The 20,057-nt window shown below is 41.0% G+C and overlaps 2 protein-coding genes across 22 annotated transcripts in view; one reads left to right on the top strand and one right to left on the bottom strand.

The window, feature by feature from the left end:
• Positions 1-12,253, top strand: part of LOC119815910 (DNA-directed RNA polymerase III subunit RPC10-like) — a 37,050-nt gene extending 24,797 nt beyond the window's left edge. The window contains exons 4-7 of one of the 3 annotated variants that reach the window (XR_006020820.1): positions 5,044-5,191; positions 7,021-7,102; positions 9,725-9,787; positions 11,979-12,253. The gene's annotated coding sequence lies outside the window, so the exon portion shown is untranslated. Of the gene's footprint in view, positions 1-5,043; positions 7,103-9,724; positions 9,788-11,978 lie in introns of all 3 variants that reach the window. The other 2 variants (XR_006020819.1, XR_006020821.1) reach the window with 2 other exon arrangements.
• Positions 1-19,494, bottom strand: part of LOC119815908 (zinc finger protein 431-like) — an 82,080-nt gene extending 62,586 nt beyond the window's left edge. For 4 of the 19 annotated variants that reach the window (XM_042055047.1, XM_042055048.1, XM_038332266.2 and 1 more), the window contains exons 1-3: positions 19,257-19,390; positions 1,824-1,950; positions 1,063-1,123 (exon numbers count right to left, since the gene is read on the bottom strand). In XM_042055047.1, the coding sequence (XP_041910981.1) occupies positions 1,063-1,123; positions 1,824-1,950; positions 19,257-19,259 (191 nt within the window). In that variant the 5' untranslated portion in view covers positions 19,260-19,390. Of the gene's footprint in view, positions 1-1,062; positions 1,124-1,823; positions 1,967-9,721; positions 9,849-14,399; positions 14,449-18,568; positions 18,651-19,256 lie in introns of those variants that run through there. The other 15 variants (XM_038332257.1, XM_038332260.1, XM_038332255.1 and 12 more) reach the window with 15 other exon arrangements.
• Positions 19,495-20,057: the final 563 nt, after the last annotated feature.

The raw sequence follows: 20,057 nt of genomic DNA on the forward strand, positions 1-20,057 counted from the left end.
AATGGGATTTTTTACATATTTGAAAAGACCTGGAAAAACTCAGATCTTTACCACACTTATTGCATTCAAAATGTTTCCTATGCTGTGAATTATAGCTAAGTGAACTAGAACAAAAAGAAGTATTTACACATTCCTAGCACTCACAGGGCTTTTCTGCAGTGTGATTTTTGTCGATGTATTAACAATAAAGTTGCAAACCCAACCACTTGTAAAGCTGAATCAAACTTAACAAATCTACTAAAAAATGGAGACTACTACAAATCTTCTAATTTTTCTGAGGGGGAGGTTATATTACATATTTCCATGTCCCTATGCTCATATGTCTTATATCCAGAGTGACATATGATATACCTAGTAAAGAAAGAATAACAAATAAAAGGTTTCCACATTGAATTTATAGTTTTACTTTCTGTTCCTCATAAATGTGGTATAGTGTTAAAGGTTTCCCCACAACACCCCTTGACTCTTGACTCTAACTGTTCCTCTCACTTAGTAAAGTTAAAACAAGCATATGAATAACATTGCTTTACTATGGACCATTTGCTTATTAGAAGGTTTGGACATATACATATCACCTCTTCAATGTGTATGCCTTCTGTAACATGAGTGGTACAAAACTAAATGGATCGGCAGTTCTACACCATAGCTATAATGGGGCTTTGATTCAAATAGTGATATCTGTTAAGGCATTGTTTCTTTGTCTTCTTCCTTAGTGCAATGCCTGGCAAACTCAATTCATCTTTCTGAAATTGAGGTATATGGTTTTGTGAGAATTTGGTAAACATCCATACACTTTAAGTTGTGCTTATTTACATTGTTTCTTTTCTTTAAAACTTTCAGGACACATTACAATTTCTTCAGAGGCACATTTGTATTACCTTGCACGTAAAAATTACCTTTTATGTAGCCGGGTGGTGGCGCACGCCTTTAATCCCAGCACTCGGGAGGCAGAGACAGGTGGATCTTTGTGAGTTCAAGGCCACCCTAGCCTACAAGAGTAAGTTCCAGGACAGACTTAAAAGCTACAGAGAAACCAGGTCTCAAAAAAGAAAAAAAAATTACCTTTTAGGTCTTCTAGAACTCTGATAATATTCCTCAATTCTATGGTCTTCCCAACTGTATCCTAAAATATATTACAAGAAAGTGTATGGTTTATTATTTAAAATTGTGTAAAATTTAAGTTACCATCTTCAGTGAACCCTAGATCCATGCCTGATTTATTCACCTCTATAGTAATATTTTGTTTATGATCTAACAAAGTTTGCCTGAAGATCAGAGTACAAAGCTAGACACAGTCATAGAGGCCAGTCAGTGGTGTTACACACTGTTAATATCAATAGCCATATTAGTTAGCCAAAGAGGCCAGGCGGTGGTGGTACACACCTTTAATCCCAGCACTTGGGAGACAGAAGCAAATGGATCTCTGTTAGTTCAAGGCCACCCTGAACTACACAAAACTGATCCAGTCTAAAAGGGAAACAGAGCTCATAAAAGATGATCTCAGCACTTGGGATCACAAGCCTTTAATCCCAGCACTAGAGAGGAATATAAAGGGGAGGAGACAGGAGCTCAATGCAGTCTGCAGTCATTCAGAGGACAGGATTACCTATTCAGTCTGAGTATTGAGAGAGGTGAGAACTCTCTTGCTACTTCTCTGATCTTCAGCTTTAACCCCAATATGTCTCTGGGTTATTATTAAGAACAATTAGAATTCCTGTTACATACCTCATTCGTCCTCTTTCTCAATCAAATTACAGAAGAACATTAATAACCAAGGAGCAGTTGTTCCCTTATTTGGAAACATAAAGGAAAATCAGCCTTACCTATAGTAGCAAGATTCCTGTAGGTCTCCAGCATCACATCTTTGTAGAGATTTTTCTGGGAAGGATTCAGCAAAGCCCACTCTTTCCAAGTGAAGTCGATATGTAAATCATCATAGGTCACTGTATTCTAAAATATCCCACACATGTAAACAACAAAACTGACAATGTTGTGATACAGACAACATTGTAAATGTATAATTCTTTGACAATATAGTCATATAATTCTGGTGCTCCCCATGCTTATTCTATGATAAGGATATTATAATGTGTTTACCAAGTTTAGAAGGAAACTAAATAGGAGGTTAACCTCTGACATTTCTGTACTGTTTGAATGGGCTATCACCTTGCAAGAGAAATGACTATTAACAAACATAAAGAGACAATTAAACAATCAGCAGTATAAAGTACATATTAGAGAAATTATTTAAACAATTACTAACTACAAAAAATGAAAAATAAGATGGGCAATCTGAGTGTATTGATTCATGCCTTTAACCCCAGCACTCAGAAGGCAGAGGCAGGTTTATCTGCCCCTGAGTTGTGTTCCAACCTAGTCTATGCATCAGTTCAGAAGTACATGTTAAGACCTGGACTCCTGGGTAAAAATCGTTCATAGAAACAAAATAGATCTCAGAGCTCACATTTATTTATTTATCTATCTATTTATCTATCTATTTATCTATCTATCTATCTATCTATCTATCTATCTATCTATCTATCTATCTATCTATCTATCTATGCTGAAATTCTTGCAAAGTGTTAGGGATTCATCTTTCCAAAACCTGAAATGCCCCAGTTTAAAGTGTAATGTCACTAAGATCTTACTAAAAAGCACTGCATGTTTAAACAGTTACAAATGGACAATGAAATATAAATATTGATTACAGCAGGGCTGTGGTGGCGCACGCCTTTAATCCCAGCACTCGGGAGGCAGAGGCAGTCGGATCTCTGAGTTCGAGGCCAGCCTGGTCTACAAGAGCTAGTTCCAGGACAGGCTCTAGAAACTACAGGGAAACCCTGTCTTGAAAAACCAAAAATAAATAAATAAATAAATAAATAAATAAATAAATATTGATTACAAACAATCAACACAGAGCAGAGATGACTCAATAATAAAGAGCTCTTCTGGTCTTGCATATAGGGCTTAATTGCCAGTATTTACATGGGGTATCACATTTATCCATTATTCCATGTTCAAGGTTTCTAAGACAATCTTTTGGCCACTACGAGGATGAGGTACCCACGCGGTGCATATCCATGAATACAGGAAAAATACTCATATCCATTAAAAGTATCAAAAAACAAACAAAACAGGCAGAAAGAAGGTCATACACATGCAATCCAATGACTCAGAAGGCTCAGGAAGTAATAATATCATGAACACATGCCATCCTGGGAAAAACAATGATAGAGTCTACCAAATTTCCAAATTCAAAATATGCATGAAGCTCAGCACAGCAGAATATGAAGCACAAATAATAAAAACCCAGAGCCAGATATTATGAAGCTGAAGATCAGAAAAGCAAAACAGCCATAGCCAAGTCACTAGAGAGTGCTCACCTCTAGCAAGGTTCTGACAAACAAAGGGATGATCCTGTCCTTGGCATGACTGCAGACTGCAATGATTTCCATCAAACCTCAGACTGCAAGGAAGTCTTGTCTCCTCCTGCCTTATATACTTCTTTCTGCCCAGCCATATCACTCTTGATCCACCTTCCTAGTGCTAGGGTGAAGACCTGTGATTCCTGAGTGCTGGGAGCACCTTTGTGTGAGTTCTATTTCTCTTTTTAGAAAGATTCAATCTCACATAGGCCAGGGTGGCTTGAGTTCTAGGATTAAAGGTGTGTGCCACCACTTCCTGACCTCTAGTGGCTTAACTCTGCACTCTGATCTTTAGGCAAGCTTTATTTTTTTAATATTTATTTATTTATTACGTATACAATATTCTGTCTGTGTGTATGCCTGCAGGCCAGGAGAGGGCACCAGACCTCATTACAGATGGTTGTGAGCCACCATGTGGTTGCTGGAAATTGAACTCAGGATCTTTGGAAGAGCAGACAATGCTCTTAACCATTGAGCAATCTCTCCAGCCCCTAGGCAAGCTTTATTTACTAAAATACAAATAAAATATCACTACAAGTATATGCTTGACATGTACAAAAACCTGCATTCCAGGACCATCACCCAATAATATAAAAACAAAGTCGAGAATGTTGGCCCATTTTTAATCTTAGCACTTGGGAGCCAGAGTCCAGGGGTATCTCTGAGGTCAAGGCAAGCCTGGTGTACAGAGCTACTGTGAGGACAGCCAGGCTTACACAGAATAGCAAGTTTTTCTACTATATCTTATGTAACTTAGGAATAGAATCTGTAATGGTGGTGAAGGCATGACAGCACAGGAAGGATACTGCAACACACTATACACAAAGAACATGAAATGGGTTATAAGCACTCATATCATACCCCCAATGAAGAATTTCATCCAGAAAGGCTTCTCCTACCAAAGGTTTTATAAGCAACACAAAGCAACACATCAAAGAGAAACACATGTTCAAATACATCATCCTATCTGGGAGATTTTTTACTTTAGCATTCTGACCCATGTCACTATAGGTTCATGTTCATCCGTGAAGAAAATGCATTTAGTCACTTCAAAGATTTTCATATTCTGCAACAGCCCCTACACTGTTGAAATGTCCAAAGTATCTTCTAACACTCAAGGCAATCTCTTGTGTGTGAGATGTTGTAAAATCAGAAAACAAGTTACATCTTTCCAATTTACAATGGCAAAGAATATCCATTTGCACTCCAAAAGAGAGGAATGGGAACATAGTGAAGGAAGATTGGACCAAGGCAAGATTGAAGCACAACAGGACAGAACATCAAATCCTGTAGCTCTGTCTCAGATGGATGGGGCTTCAGTTTCCAAGGGCTTAGATAGCCCTACCCCTGAAACTTCTCATACATCTCTTTTTGTGTACTGCTATTCCATATATACAGCTACCCCTCCATGGCAGATATCTTACAGCTTTGGTATTTCAACATCTTGTGGTCTCAAAATGCAACCCAGGCTTTATCCTCACAGCTTCATGCAATGGACTCTCACAGTCTCCATACTGGGTTTCTGTCACTCCTAAACATAGATGCCTGCAACAATGCTGAACTGAAACCACAGACTGAGAATCCATAACCTTAAATTTTGATTCTTTCTTGTTTCCAGGGCTGCCACATCAAGGGTGATCTTGTAAAATTTGACTTCTTAATTGGGATGGACATTAACATACCTGGACCACACGTGCAGCAGGTTTTGTAAGAAATTGCTTCCTGGGAGTAGGAATCACTATGCTTAATCCTTATATAAATTAAAGGTGAGTGGAGTCTTACCCTTAGGGCACCTTGATAGGTTTCCATTCCAGAGCAACAAGGTCAGAGTTGCAGGTGTCCAAACCAAGGTTGCTAACACAAAACACCTAAGAAAAGCTTGCCAATTCTTCACGTGCTAAGTCTAGCTGGAAATAGACACCCACGTCTCAAAGTTTGTCACTGTGCACTGTGTCCCTGCTTTCTCTGATCACAGCCTTACTCCTAAGACCTTGTTGCCATGGTCATTGGCTCAATTCCTTATCACTTACTCTAAGAATGTGCTTTTGACCAATGAGACGTAACTTTTTCTTTAGCTTCAAGCCTCCTGAAGGAGAAGAAATCTCAGGCGAGAGGAGAAGAAGCTAGGAGGTATTAGAATTAGGAAAGAATTGGAATAGAGGCAGAAGAATAGAGACATGTTTGGAACAGCATGTTATCCCTCAGATATTTTAAGTCCTTTCGCTTGCTGTAGCATTTCATCTGAACCCTGAAGAGGGTCTTGGGGCTGGACCCCAAAGGCCCTTAATAAGTAACCCCCATACACTATCCCTCATTATTGTGAGCTAGCCCCCAACTTGGACACAGACCCCTGCTTGAACAAAGGAAACACCGTCTGCCAGAAGTTCATGAAGGCCACCTGCCTGCAGACCTCCCACACTCTCTCAGTGTCCCTTCAACACTATCCTCAAGACCCTTCCCCTCTTTGCTTTTTTCAACCCCTAACTTGGACAGAGACACTCTGATGGAACGATAGCCATGCCTACTGCCAGATTTCTGGCCCCTCCCTATCTTGGGAGGGGGAACACATGTCTAACCATAGGCCACACAAACCAGAAGATCAGAGAGCAGATAGAAACTGAGGAACAAAACAACCAACCAACAAAGACAAATTGAGAAATCAGCACCTAGACCCATAAACACCTCAAACCCAGATACCTAGACACCAGAGTAAGAGCACAATCAACAACAGCCAGGGCAATATGTCACTACCAGATTCTCGCTATCCTATGACAGCAAGCCCTGAATATTTCACAACTAAAGCACAAGCAAAAGACAATAAGACCAACTTTATGAAGATGATAGAGGTCCTTAAAGAGGAAATGAATACATTAAAGAAAGCTAAGGAAAAAAAGTTGATACAAATGAATGAATCTGTTCTAGTCCTGAAAATGGAAATAGAAACAATAAAAAAAAAACACAACCTGAAGGAATTCTAGAAATGAAAATCTAGGTAAGTGAATGGGAATTATAAAGGCAAGCTTCAAAAAAAAGAATACAAGACATGGACCAGAGAAATTCAAGCAGTACAGATACAATAGAAGAAATGGAAATTTCAGTCAAAGAAAATGTTAAATATAAAGTTTCCTGAAATATAACATTCATGAAGTCTGGAACACTATGAAAAGATCAAAGCTAAGAATAATAGAAACGAAGGGGAAGAATTCCAGCTCAAAAGCCCAGAAAATATTTTCAAATGCATCTTAGTCAAAGATTTTCCTAAAAGACACCAGGAAAACAAACCCCACAGAATCACCTTAACAGGGCTTGTGGGGTGCACAGAGACTAATGCAGCATTCATGTGGACTTCAAGGGTCTTAGCTAGGTCCACTGCATATACATTAAGGTTGTGTAGCTTGGTGTATCTGTGAGACTTCTAACAGTGAGAGTGGGGGAGGGTGTCTCTGACTCTTTTGTCTGCTCGTAAGACCCTTTTTCTCCTCCTGGTTTGCCTAGTCCAGGCTTGATATGGGGTTTGGTGTAGGATTTCCCTCTGTATGCTATGAATATGTTTTATTACCACTGGTTAATAAAAAAGTTCTTTGGCCTATGGCAGGGCAGAATATAGCAAGTAGGAAAGAAGGAGTCAAAGAGATGTCATGTAATTGCTGAAGCAGAAGGATGCTAGAACCTTACTGGTAAGTCACAGCCTCGTGGCAATATACAGATTAATAAAAATGTGTTAATTTAAGATATAAGATCTGGCTAGGAATACACCAGTGTTGTAATTAATATAGTTTTTGAGTGGTTATTTGGATCTAGGTGGCCAGGAAATGAGTAATTAGTCTCCATTTACAGGTGTTTATGCCTAGTCTTGCTGTAACTTGTTACGCCATGTTTGGCTGATATTCTTATGAAATCTGCTCTGTTCTGAAGGGAAATGGAGGAGGAGGAGATCTGGGGCCAGGGGAGTGGGGAGGGCACTGGAAGGAGTGGAGGTAGGGGAAACTATAGTCAGTTTACATGAGAAGTTGTATGCCTATTCCTCCCATAAATTGAAGGCTTAGGTACCCTTGGGTACCTTCCTTGGCTTCAATGCAGAGCGAGGGCCTTCTCATCAATGGCGCCAAACACTTTAATTCCTCCCTCTGTCTCACTACTGGGCTGTCATCTCCAACTACCTAGTGCTGTTTTTCTCTACAAAACACAGACTTTTCATTTCTTTCTTCCCCACTTGTTTCTTTTTTCACTATAGACCTAAATGAGTTATATTAGTAATAACCATCCAACGGAATTAATACTTCGTCTAAGAAATCAGTCCAGTTAGCTTTTAATTTTTCCTTACTCAATCTCTCAGGGAATAGAGAAAATAAGAACAACGTTGACACAAAATTTATACAAATGACCACTAGCTAAATTTTCCATGGAGTCTATTTCCCACTGAAAATCTACTGTCTGCATTACTCAAAACACTCCCAAGTTTCAAGTCCTACAAGTACATATGATTAAGCTCTATGTGAAGCTTTCTGATTTTTGCCATCTAAAGTCTTGATCTATTCAACATTCTTCAGAAGTCAACATTCCCAGGTTGGTTGCAATAAGAAAAACACCTTTGATGCACCATTTTTTTTTTCCTAACTTGCTGGTTTCTTGCAGTGATTAAGTTCTCTGACCAAAAGAGTTTCAGGTAAAGAACAGGTTTATTGGGCTGATTCTGCCATATCACAATCTACCATTGTGGGAGTTTAGAATGGAAACTCAAGCTCATGGCTGAAGGTAAAAAACATGGGCTAACTTTGCTAACATTTTTCTTGTTTGGTCACTTGCCTCATTCTCAACTTATTCATCTCAGGCCCACTTGTTTAGAGCATTGCAGCCTCTGTGGAAGAGCTTTCATCCCTCAACCATCAACACACTTCCTAACAGAAAGCAACCAGCCATTCTGACGGGGCATGACTTCAATTGATGTTCACTTCAGATGAGGCCATACTGACAGATGAAGCAAATTAATATGAAGAAATAATAACACATGAGGTTTTAAAAACCCAAAACCAATGTATTAACCATATCAATTATTTAAGCAGCAAATACCCAAACATAAAAGAGCAACAACTTGAAAATAAATATATGCCAAGAAATGAGGAAAGGCAAGCCTCTAAGATCAAGAAAACTATCTCTCCACAGAAAGTTCCCAAACTAACAAAAACTCAAGGAACTCATAATATATATAATGTAGTAAATTTTCTGAATACAAAAGCTGGTGAAGGCCCATCAATTTCCAGAGAAACAACAATATGGTTAGATGATAATTAATAAAATCAGAAACATAGATGGCACTACAGACAAAACAGAAAGGCACACCTGCAAATACATACCATGGTCCTTTAACCAATAACTGCAAGATTCTACTTAAAATCCAAATCCAAGAAATCACTGGCTAGCACTCATCTTGTGAACTCCAGTTCTCTCCTTTGCTAATAGTAGAAAATGGGGTGTTCAAAGAGGGATGTTCAACCAAAACTAGAAAAATTCAATCGAAGTCGTCTGATGTTTTAACTTTGTAGAAAATAGATATGTGTACTAAAAGGACCTTCTTTTTTTAAAATATATTTATTTATTATGTATACAATATTCTGTCTGTGTGCATGACTGCAGGCCAGAAGAGGGCACCAGTCCTCATTACAGATGGTTTTGAGCCACCACGTGGTTGCCGGGAATTGAACTCAGGACCTTTGGAAGAGCAGGCAATGCTCTTAACCTCTGAGCCATCTCTCCAGCCCAGGATATTTGTTAGGACCACTTGAAAACCATTTTGTTTCCCAAGATAGATGAATGGATGCAAGTCTGTATCAGATGAGGAAATGGAAAGCACATGAAGGGATACTTATACCTTTTCTCCCAGGATGTGCACCTTAAATCATAAAAATAACAGTCTTGTTAGGCAAAGCCACATAATTTAGCCAGATCTTGTAGTCTACTTGAACAAGTGTAACTATAGTAATTGGGTTTCGTGATAGGGTCAGATTTTATCCTGATTCTTGATTGCCCTCCTCTGTGAACACCAGTAAATGGTCAGTCAGGATATTTGTTGATCATCTAAACCTGACTACCTGATCCACATTGCTAACCTCAACTACTGCAAAGCAGGAAAGCTTTCAACCTCCATCCTATCCCTCCCTTTCTGCACTGTGACTACATCAGCTTCAAAGTTGGTCATTGAACTCAATTCTTGAACAGGTCACTCTTCATTTTCCCAAATAAAAGCCAGAGATGTTGCAGGACACTCATTAACTGGTCTATGTTTCTTTCTTACTTACCAGTCAAGGCCCAGCCTGGAAGGTGCTGCAGAACTGTCTTCCCAGCACTGGACAGCAGACGAAGGAGTAGGTATTCAATTATCGACTTGATAGTGTGGTGCTAGCGTGGGATAGAGAAGGCATTGCTCTAAACAGAAATAAATCAATAGTACTTGATAAAAAGAAATGAAATTCCTAACGACTGAGAAACACTGGAGAACAGAAACAAATAGAGATTAGCGCAGTAATGCAATTAAAGAAAATGAAATTTTCAAACGTGATACCAGTAATTGGCATTTTTAAATGGTGAAAATGATTTATTTTTAAGATAAAAAAACTTAGCTGTATTGACTTAGAAAAAGAGTAGTCCCTTCCCTAGTAGAGGGAATGCCATTAATAAGAGACTGATAGATGTTGACTGCTGAAATCTGTAACCTGACATAGTAATAGTCAAAGTTCTGTTTACCAATCTTTGTGTCAAGCAGGACTGAACATATTGGCACAGAAAAGTTCCCTAATTGGAAGATCTTTATTTGGCTCAGGCTAACCTTCTCAACGTGGAAAAACTACCAATCTGGTCTGCCTTCATTCACAGGACATGAATTAATACACGCTTGGAAATTACAAAACTACTCCCCCTGCCACAATCAAGTCCTTTTTCATACTTGTGACTCCAGCAGCTAATTGTGGACCTTGTTTCCCCTCTGCAGTGTAGACCATGAACTATTCCTCATATTCTAGTCTGAAGGCAGGGAAGTCATGCTCCTCATGGAAATCTTTTTCTATGACTGCAATAGATAGCTGATAATTTAATTTTTTTTTAAATTCCAAAGTTGTACAGTCATTTAACAATTTAGGAAGTGTACTATGGAGGATAGCAAGGTCAATGACCTGGAGAGCAACAGACTGGGATCAAGGCTACTGGAGTCAACAACATAGGAGAGCCTGTTTTAGAAATATTCTTCTAAAAGGCTGGAAGTGCAGATGTTCTAGAATTAATATGCCTTCCCAAGAAGAAATCACTCTACACACTTAAGAGTTTAATAAAGAAAAATCGCTTTAGTACTAGTATGCTTCACCTTACTCTAATGCTCAAAGAGGAGCCAGCCTAGAACAGACTTTGCATTACACACTTCCTGTCATCCTTATTTTAGGTTCAGGCTCCAGGTTACACTTTGAACAATTTAAATAAGCACATGGGAGATTTACACAGTAAAGATATTCCCAGAATTATTTCTTAAGTATAACAGCAACATAAAATAGCAGGTCATTCTCCAGTGACAGGGTCCTGAGGTGGAGGTGCCAGGAGAAAGATAGGAAATGGAGAAGGTAGAAAAGATAGAGGCTGGGGTGAGGTGGTCCTGCACAAGCTATGCCTCTTACCAAGTAAGCTTCTTAAAAAGAATAGCATCGTGTATACTACTAGGAGGGAAATGGAAAGAAATGGGAGATGTTTATGAAGTCAGCAGAAACTGTCATGAACTATTGCGGGCCAGGATGCAAATGCAGCAGATAGCAATTGATAAATCTGATGTCAACCCACCAGATGAATAATTCTCTGATGGAGGAAAACCTTGTTCAAGCAAGGCTTATGGAACTACTGACTCTGGAAACGGTTGCTTCTCTCTGTAATTCCACATGTGCAGAAACAACTGTAGTATCTCCCCAATATCTGCACTGTAATGTGTATCTCATGTGATATGTATATGTAATCTCATGATTATATCTCAATCTTATGAACACATATATCCATGGATAGTCAGGAAGATGACTTCTCATTTATCTGTATAATTTTAAAGAACAGAATATGCTAGGATATGCTTCATAACTAGATCTATTGTCCCATGAGGACTGTAAGACACTTAAAAGTCTGTTTTGTTTTTCTTTTCACTCAGAATAACATAAGAAAACAACAATTTCCCCCAGTCTAAGACAGGCTACACACATTTAGCTTATTTGAAACCTCAGAACAATTTCAAACTAGAATGAATGGTTTTGTATACACATCTTAATTTAAAACTTTACAGATATGAAAAATGACAGTCGCAGATGTCTATCCAAGGCTATTAATACAAAGCAATGTAAAATACTATGCCGATTGTTTGCTTACTGAAAGTCTAGCTGATAAAGGCCACAATCACTCCCTGTATAAATTCCTCAGCAGTGTGTCTCACAAGGCAATGTGGCCCCAGGTTCAGGATGGGAAACTAGGTTCCTTGAGCTCAGGCACTGTCATGGTTACTCACTCCCCTCAGTTTTTGTAATTTTTTTATTGCAGAAAGGTTGTTGTTGAAATAAGCTGAGGAGAATTGGAGCAGAATGGAATAAAGAGAAAAAGGAGAATAAAACAATGAAGAGAATTAGAGCTGAAGAAGAATGAAAGGGAATGATCCTCAGATTGTATGTAGCCCTGCTACTCTAAAAAGCATTTCCTTAGTGACCCTGGGTGCAGCCCCGAGAGCTGAACTCTCCCAGGCTGCCTAAAAAAAAGCTACAGAGAAACCCTGTCTCGAAAAACCAAAAAGTGAAAAAAGAAAAAAAAAAAAAAAGAAACTACCATACAGTGGGACAAGTTCAGGGAGGACTACTAAAATAAGGGGAACAGTGTATCTTAAGACCAAGCCCACAGAGGCCTTGGACTGATAACCATAGCTCCATGTGATGGGAAGAGTTGGATTCTCAGGACCTGAATCAACCCCTCCCCCAAAGCCCTGGCCCCAGATCACTACCAGTGAGAAAGCTTGGGGGGGGGGTAGACCAGAGCCAAGAGAGGCTCTCCTTGCAGCCCTAATAGAGATCAGGCCTTAGTTTCGGTTCACTAAAATAGGACAGAGCTAAACAGTTATCCGAAAAACCACAACTTAGGAGCAGACATCCCAGTCTTCTGCTAGCTCAGCAGTCACCCCATGGCCCCTTTTGCTGGCTCAGCACATGACCCCCAGTCTCCTGATAACTAAAGATAGCTTTACCTACCCTGCTGCTAGAAGGTCCCTAAGCATTAGGACCTCCCTCTAACCAATCAGGCCCCAGACTAATCTTTCCTCCACCAATCAGTCACAGAGTAGTCTCTCCTCCATGGAATTTCCCTAACTCTGCTTAAAAGGAGCTTGTGACCTTCTTTAGGGGTTGCCAACTGCTACCCCAACGTTGGAATCAATAAAGCACTCTTGTTATCGCATACATGGCTGTTGGTCTTTCCTTGGAGGCTTCTCTCAGACCCTAACAATTGGGGCATTGTCCGTAAAGTTCCTCAGAGAACCCCACCATGCTGAGTGTCTGATAACCTGGCTGGCTGGTAAGTGAGTGAGCCCTCTTTGTCTGGATCTGTTCTGTTCCTTGTTTTATGGTCTGTGTTTTCTTCCCCCTCTGGGTGGCTCAAAATAACTGAATCTGTAGCCTGGGGTTTTGACCGATGGATGCATTAGAGGCCATGTGGGCTGGGAGATGTCCTGGGCCCACCTGGATGGGACAGAGGGTCCCTTTGGTTGAACAGGGAACACAGGTCACACTTGTTTCAAAACGGAACTCCCCAGGGAGATATGCCATCAGCCTGTTTTGGTTCATGGTTTCTTTTTAAAGTGCTGTGTTGATATAATTCTGTCAGTGTTATTTTTGTGTTTTCCTGTTGTTTGTAATGTTACCTCATTTACTTCTTTTAGGAGTGGGTCAGTCAAACCCAACTTCTTCCCTGGAGTCTTATTTTGGACCATTCCAAGGACTTTCAAACCCAAGTCAATGATTTGGGGCTCATTATCTAGAGGGGGTGAAGGCATTCTTGATAAGGACATGGTAGGATTTTTGGGTGCCTAACAGAGAACCAATGGTTGATCACTGTGGTGGCTGGGAAAGCTGATTATCATTGGTTAGGGTGAAAAAAAAAAACCCTACTGCTAGTCTTAGATGTTTCTCATGGTACAAGTTTTTCTGTGATGATGCAAATTTAGAGTTATTTCTGCTTTGGTATATGTATGTTTCTGTTCTTGTTTAAATATTAAAGGCATACAATATTCTAGACTGCTAAAAGAAGCCACAGAAAGGACTTTGATAAAAAGTTTTCATGTATAGAAAGTAAGAGAAAAGGCAGGAGACTAAAATAATAAGGAGAAGAGAAATAAAAGAGAAGGCTGTCTGAGCAGAGACAGGAACCTGAGGATGTATAGAAAGTTGTAAAAGGCCAGAGGAGGTATGAGATTTGGCCATGTTATGTTAATTCTCATTTGTTTTATTTAAAAAAACAAAGCTGATGATTCACTACAAAATGTTTGTGTTAGGAATGGGGTTATTCTCTTTAAAGGAGAGAGGGGAACAGACCACTGCCTACTGCACCCCTGCACCCTTCCTTCCTTCCTTCCTTCCTTCCTTCCTTTCTTTCTCCAGGCAACAGGGAGAAAGGGTGCTTTTTTATCCCACCTTTACCCCCAGGTACCCCAGGATGAGAGGTATGGGAAGGCAGAGGGGGAGGGATGAAGGAGCTCCCCACATACACACCCATTGTCAAAGGGAGGAGTCACCAGCTGGGGATAATTCCATGGCCCTTCCATTGCATGCTGTGGACCAACCTGATGCTTAAGGGCAGGCAACATCTAGTCCATTGGCCCTCTGTCACCAGCAACCTTTATAACTGGAAATTATAAAATCCTGTTTTCTGAGAAGCCAGCAAGGCTCAATGAACCTTTTGGATTCAGTTCTTTTCACTCACCAACCAACTTGGGATGATTGTTTTCAACTGCTCCAAGTCCTCTTCACTACTGAGGAGAGGGACAGGATTAGGATAGAAGATTAGAAATAGGTTCCAGGCCCAGATGGAAGACTGGCCACCAAATCAGATCTCATAAATGTTGGGTTTTCTGTGATGTGTCTCAGTTGGGATTCTACACAGACAATTTTAGGGAGAGGTTGAAAGTCTACCTCCAGACTCTAATGGGGGGGGGGGGCCTGTCCAAAGTTAGTCAGGTATGCCAGGGGTCTGAAGAAACACCAGGAGCATTCCTAGAGAGGTGGACAGAAGTTTATAAGACCTATACACCCTTGGATCTGGAAGCACCAGAGAATTGATCTGTAGTCAGCCTGGCTTTTGTCAACCAGTCAGCACCAGATATCCACTATAAGTTGCAAAGACTAGAAGGTTTTAAAGGTAAGAGGTTGGCTGAACTCATTGTGGCTGCTGAGAAATACTAGGGAAATCCCAGAGGAAAGGCAGACAAAGGGGCTTATGAAAGCTTTATAAAGACAGATTTGGAGTCTCATTCTGAGATTTCTGGAGGCAGGATTGCTATTTTTGGAGGTCAAGACTACATTGGGGACCTCTGCCAGATCCACCCGGCAAGGAAATCCCACTAGCCTGTCCACACCCGACCTCTGGTAGAGCCAGCAGACAAGAAAGGCCCACCTGCCATGTCCAACCTTAGCCAGATCTAGCAGACAAGGAAGGCCCGTCTGCCCATGACTAACCACCACCTGAGTCAGCAAGCAAAGACGGCCCAGTCGCCTGTACATGCCAGACCTCCACCAGTGCCAGCAGACAAGGCAGGCCCGCCCATCCCAACCACTGCTAGAGTCAGCAGGCAAGGAAGGCCCACCCACTTCTGACCTCCACCAAAGCCAGCACACAAAGAAGGCCTTCCTGCTCCCAATCTCTGCTCTGCCATTGAGCAACATCTGTTGTGACTGTAACCATGGCCCTTACTCCACCACAAGGAGAGACCATCTGAGCCTAGGATTCACTGGCACGTGGAAGGCTAACCACCAGAGACACAACCCCAACTACACCAATTGCAGGAAAAGATGGGTAGACAACAAGGTAAGAACACACTGAACAACACAAAGGGGAACACAGCACCATGAAAAAAAAGAGTGGCTCTACAGTAGCAAGACTTGAACACCTCAACACAGATGAAGCAGAAGATGCCCGAAAAATAACTTTAGGAAAATGTTTCAGGCCCTTAAAGAGGAAATGAAAAATTCCCTCAAAGAAGTGGGGGGAAAAAACAAACCAAAAATTGGAAGAAATCAACAAATTCCTTAGAGAAAACCAAGAAAAAGCAATCAAGCAGATGAAAAAAAAAATGATTCAAGACTTGAAAACCACAATAGAAACAATAAAGAAAACAGAAACCAAGGGAATTCTGGAAATGAAAAATATGGGTAAATGGTCAGGAACCACAAATGCAAGCATAAACAGCAGAATACAATAGATGGAAGAAAGAATCTAAGGTACTGAAGACACAATAGAGGAAATAGATTCATAGGTCAAAGAAAATCTTGGACACCAAACTTAATAACAGGGATAAAAGGAGGAAAAAGTCCAACTTAAAGGCCCAGAAAATATACTCAACAAAAACCATAGAAGAAAATTTTCCCAATGCCTATGATGGTAGAAGAAGTTTACAGAACACCAAATAGACTGGACCAAAATAATGTCCCCTTGTCACATAATAATCAAAACACTAAACATACATAATAAAGAATATTAAGAACTGAAAATGAAAATGTCCAAGTAGCATATAAAGGCAAACTTATTAGAATTACACCTGACTTCTCAGTGGAAACAATGAAAGCTAGAAGGTCCTGGTCAAGTGTTATGTAGACACAGAGACCACGGATGATGTGTTCTTGGATTCAGTTTGCCAGTATTTTATTGAATACATTTGCATCTATGTTCATGAGGGAGATTGGTCTGTAATTCTCTTTCTTGGTTGAGTCTTTGTGTGGTTTCAGTATCTGGGTAACTAATCTCAAAAAGGAGTTTGGCAATGTTCCTCCTGTTTCTATTATGTGGAACATCTTGAGGAGTATAGGTATTTACTAACTAGGCACAGCTACAGGTGGACCAGTGTGCCCAGTTGGCAACATTTGCAGTTACATCAAGATGCAAACTAAAAGAGAATTTCAGCTCTAATCAAATCTAAAATCAACTCAGTCAAGGCTGAATAACTTCAGTCTATATTTTATACTACTCTATGTCCTATAGGGGGTATACCAGGCTTCTTCCTATCATCCTGTAAGCTACATAACTAAAAAGTTTGCTCTTCATAGTTGGCACTGCTGCTATTCCTCACACTGCCTCCTGCAGTATTGACACAGTTAGAGAAATGAGGGCATTGTGGGTTTCTATGATTCTACTTCATTCCCTGTTCTTAAATTCTTCCTATTAACTCTTGATATCATCTATTCTTTTGTATTACTCTTAGAATCCTGTGGTTAGAATCCTTCTCTCCAGGTCAATCATGCAAAAATATCATGTCTTGAACTACTGTGACTCTTTCAGACTACTCACAAGGTGCTTTGGAAAGGCAACATCCTGTTCTTGAGAATCCTGAATTCAAGGTCACACTTGAAACAACAAAGGCTTTAAAAGCTCAATCAGATCCACTGTATATTTTTAACAACATCCCCTCTGTCTCACCCAGAGGAGAATCATCAGGGGATAGTTTTCCTAATAAAATATTTATTTCATCTATTGCTCTGAGAAAGTGAAACTAAAGGCAATCAACAATAATTTTTGTAAGGAAAGCAAGGAGAGCAGGTAGCAATATGCTCCTGGAGTCATGCCCAGAATTATACAGCAAACTATCTATTGGCCTTACCAAAAATGTTTTAAATTCCCCTAGGCCTTGCCAAAAGGAAAACTTATTCATGTTATTCTCAGGCCTTGTCCCCCAATGAAGTCATATGGTTCCCAGCATCAATGGATGCCATTAATAAGAGACTGTATGACTGTCCCATGTAAATTGTTAGCTGCTGAATGCTGTAAGCTGACACAGATTTCCAGCCAATGGCCTGTGTCTCAAACCTCTGAGCTAACTTACTGTGTCAACCAGGATTGCACACATCTGCATAGGAGAGCTCCACAATTGGAAACTGAACACTCAATAGTTCAAGCTACCTCCCTAAATTGTACACCCATCAATTCTGTCTGTCTTCATTCACATGCAAGAAATTAATGTATGCTGGGAAATTACACAGAATGTCATTCACCCTGCCCTATCAGGTCATTCTTTATGATAAAGACCCCTGCAGCTTCAGTCTGTGATCTAGCTATTGTCTAGTCTGTTTCCCCCTGCAGCGTACACAGCACACTGATCTTTCATTCTACAGGGAGAAGCTATGCTCCACGTGCAAATCCTTTTCCTGTTATTGCAATGGATAGCCCACTATGTGACTCAAACTGCTAACTTTAGAAATGTGGTGCTGCAGACCTGTAAACTAAGAATTGAGGGTAGTCTGTTGGGAAGGAGAGCCAAGGGCAATGCCCTGGGGGACTACAGACAGGGTTTGAGTCCACCTCAATCAATATGGAAGACTTTGACTCAAAATGATTTTCAAAAAGACTAGAGATGCAGCTGTTCTAGAATTATATACCTTCATGGCACACCAGGACTTAATGTTGACTGTACCTGGAATGGCCCCTTGACAGCATTTAGAGGCCTGCCTTTTAATGAAGGGATGGGCTTTTCTGCTGGCTGTAAATCAGGGTTGTCTCCCTTGTTATGGGAATTCAGCTCTAAAGGTGGTTAATACCGTTTAACAAACTTTCCATCTTCCCATACCATTCTCTAACAGGCATGGTTAGTGTACGACTTATCGTAGGGGTATTTGGGATGGAACCCGCCCTTACCTAAATTCTACTTTGTGACTTAAGTTCTCCTCAGAAAGGAAATCCTTATACCATCAATTCTATTAAAATTAATTCTACTCTTCTACATCACAGTTTAGCAGTGGAGTGCTACTCTATGTGATGTTAAATTGGGAGAGTCACCAGGGCCCTTGGCCTCCATCCCAGCCCCTTGGCCTAGGAGTGGCATTGGTCTGGACTCCAAATCCCAGCATTCCAGGGAGGGTTCAGGGCCACTCCCACAGGGTGTTTACCTGGGCGCCCAGAGGAAGAACACGTGGTCCCGGATTTTGCACTTGCTCCTCGGTTTTCTTTCTCTCCTGCTGTGCTCTCGGCCACCCGAGAGTGTGCATTTAATAAAACATGGGCATTTTAATTTGGTTTGATTTGACCTGATTGGATTTCTTTGCGCCGGCGGAGGTGCTCCTCTTAGGACTGTTCCTAACACTCTACACAGGAGATAATCGTTTACAAGCCCCATAAAATTAACTCCAGGCGGATATGAAACCTAAATGTTAAATGTTAAAACTACAGAACTTTTGGAAGATGCTAGAGACCAGGGTTCTCCAAGTGTGGCACACAGACAATACAAGGACTACAGGCGCCCGCCTTTCATAGTGACTTCAACAACAAAGATATTTCTAAGTACAGTCCTGCTCCCAATGCTGTGTGCAGATGCCGCCGGCGGAGTGAGGTTATTCAGGGGCTGCCTCCCTGGGCCAGGGAGTTGCAAGGATCACTCAGGACCACACAGAACCAGCAGGAACACGCCCAACTCAGTGTCTAGCCCCCAGACTCCCACCAAACCAGTGGAGGGCTCGCCACACCACCTCTCGCAGCTCAGTCAGCCGCGCGGCGCCACACAGTCTAGAGACAGCAGCCTCTTTCTCACTAAAGCCAGCCGTTTCTCCCTATCTGTGGAGAACAGACTCTTTTACTCACCATGGTGCAGTTGCCAAGCTAACCCGCTTTCTCCCCACGTTGGAGCCCAAGGCACAACACACAGGACAACTTCCGACTTCCACAGGAAACAAGCTGAGCCAGAAGCCTGGCTCCCAGAAGTACCCTCCCATCTAGCTGACTGGGTCCGCAAGAGGCTCTGATTGGAGAGTGAGGCCAGAATGACAGGACCGGTGAGCTTAAGGCACAATGCACAGTAGTTCCTAGCCCTGGCTTCCAATCTTAGGACAGACCTATCCAGGTTGGCTGGAGATTTGTGCCAAATTCAACACCAATGGGTTCAGTTTTACAAATTCAGAAGGAGGCTACTCAGACAATTTTGCACAAGAGGAACACAGGGTAACTCAAGGCCATTATAAACAAAATCCACAGCGGCCTTGGGATGGATAACCGCAGCCCCAACTGTAGAAAAATGTGGGTTCTCAGGATCTGATGCCAGTCCTCTGCCAAAGACCCTACCGTACAATTTCCCTGTTTTAGAGAAGGCGTTCTCTTACTTTCTCAATACATCGGGACCTTAGATAAAAATTCCAAATTTGAAGTGGAGAACTTCTAGACGATATTTGAAACTAGGCCCCTTTGAGTTTGGCAACCTATGTAGTCCTTGGGGTGGACAAAGAGTGTTATATATACTTTTAATTTTATGAATAGGCTTGCTAGATCCTGACCCCCATGGTGTCTGCTGCATAAGAAGGTACAAAAAAGTATATTTTGGCAGGTGCAGAGAGCTGTCAGGCATATTTGGTCACTAGATGAGATAAAGAAAGGGTTAGAAAGAGGAGG

This window comes from Arvicola amphibius, chromosome 5 (assembly GCF_903992535.2).
Source record: "Arvicola amphibius chromosome 5, mArvAmp1.2, whole genome shotgun sequence".
In the NCBI taxonomy this organism is placed as follows: Eukaryota; Metazoa; Chordata; class Mammalia; order Rodentia; family Cricetidae; genus Arvicola; species Arvicola amphibius.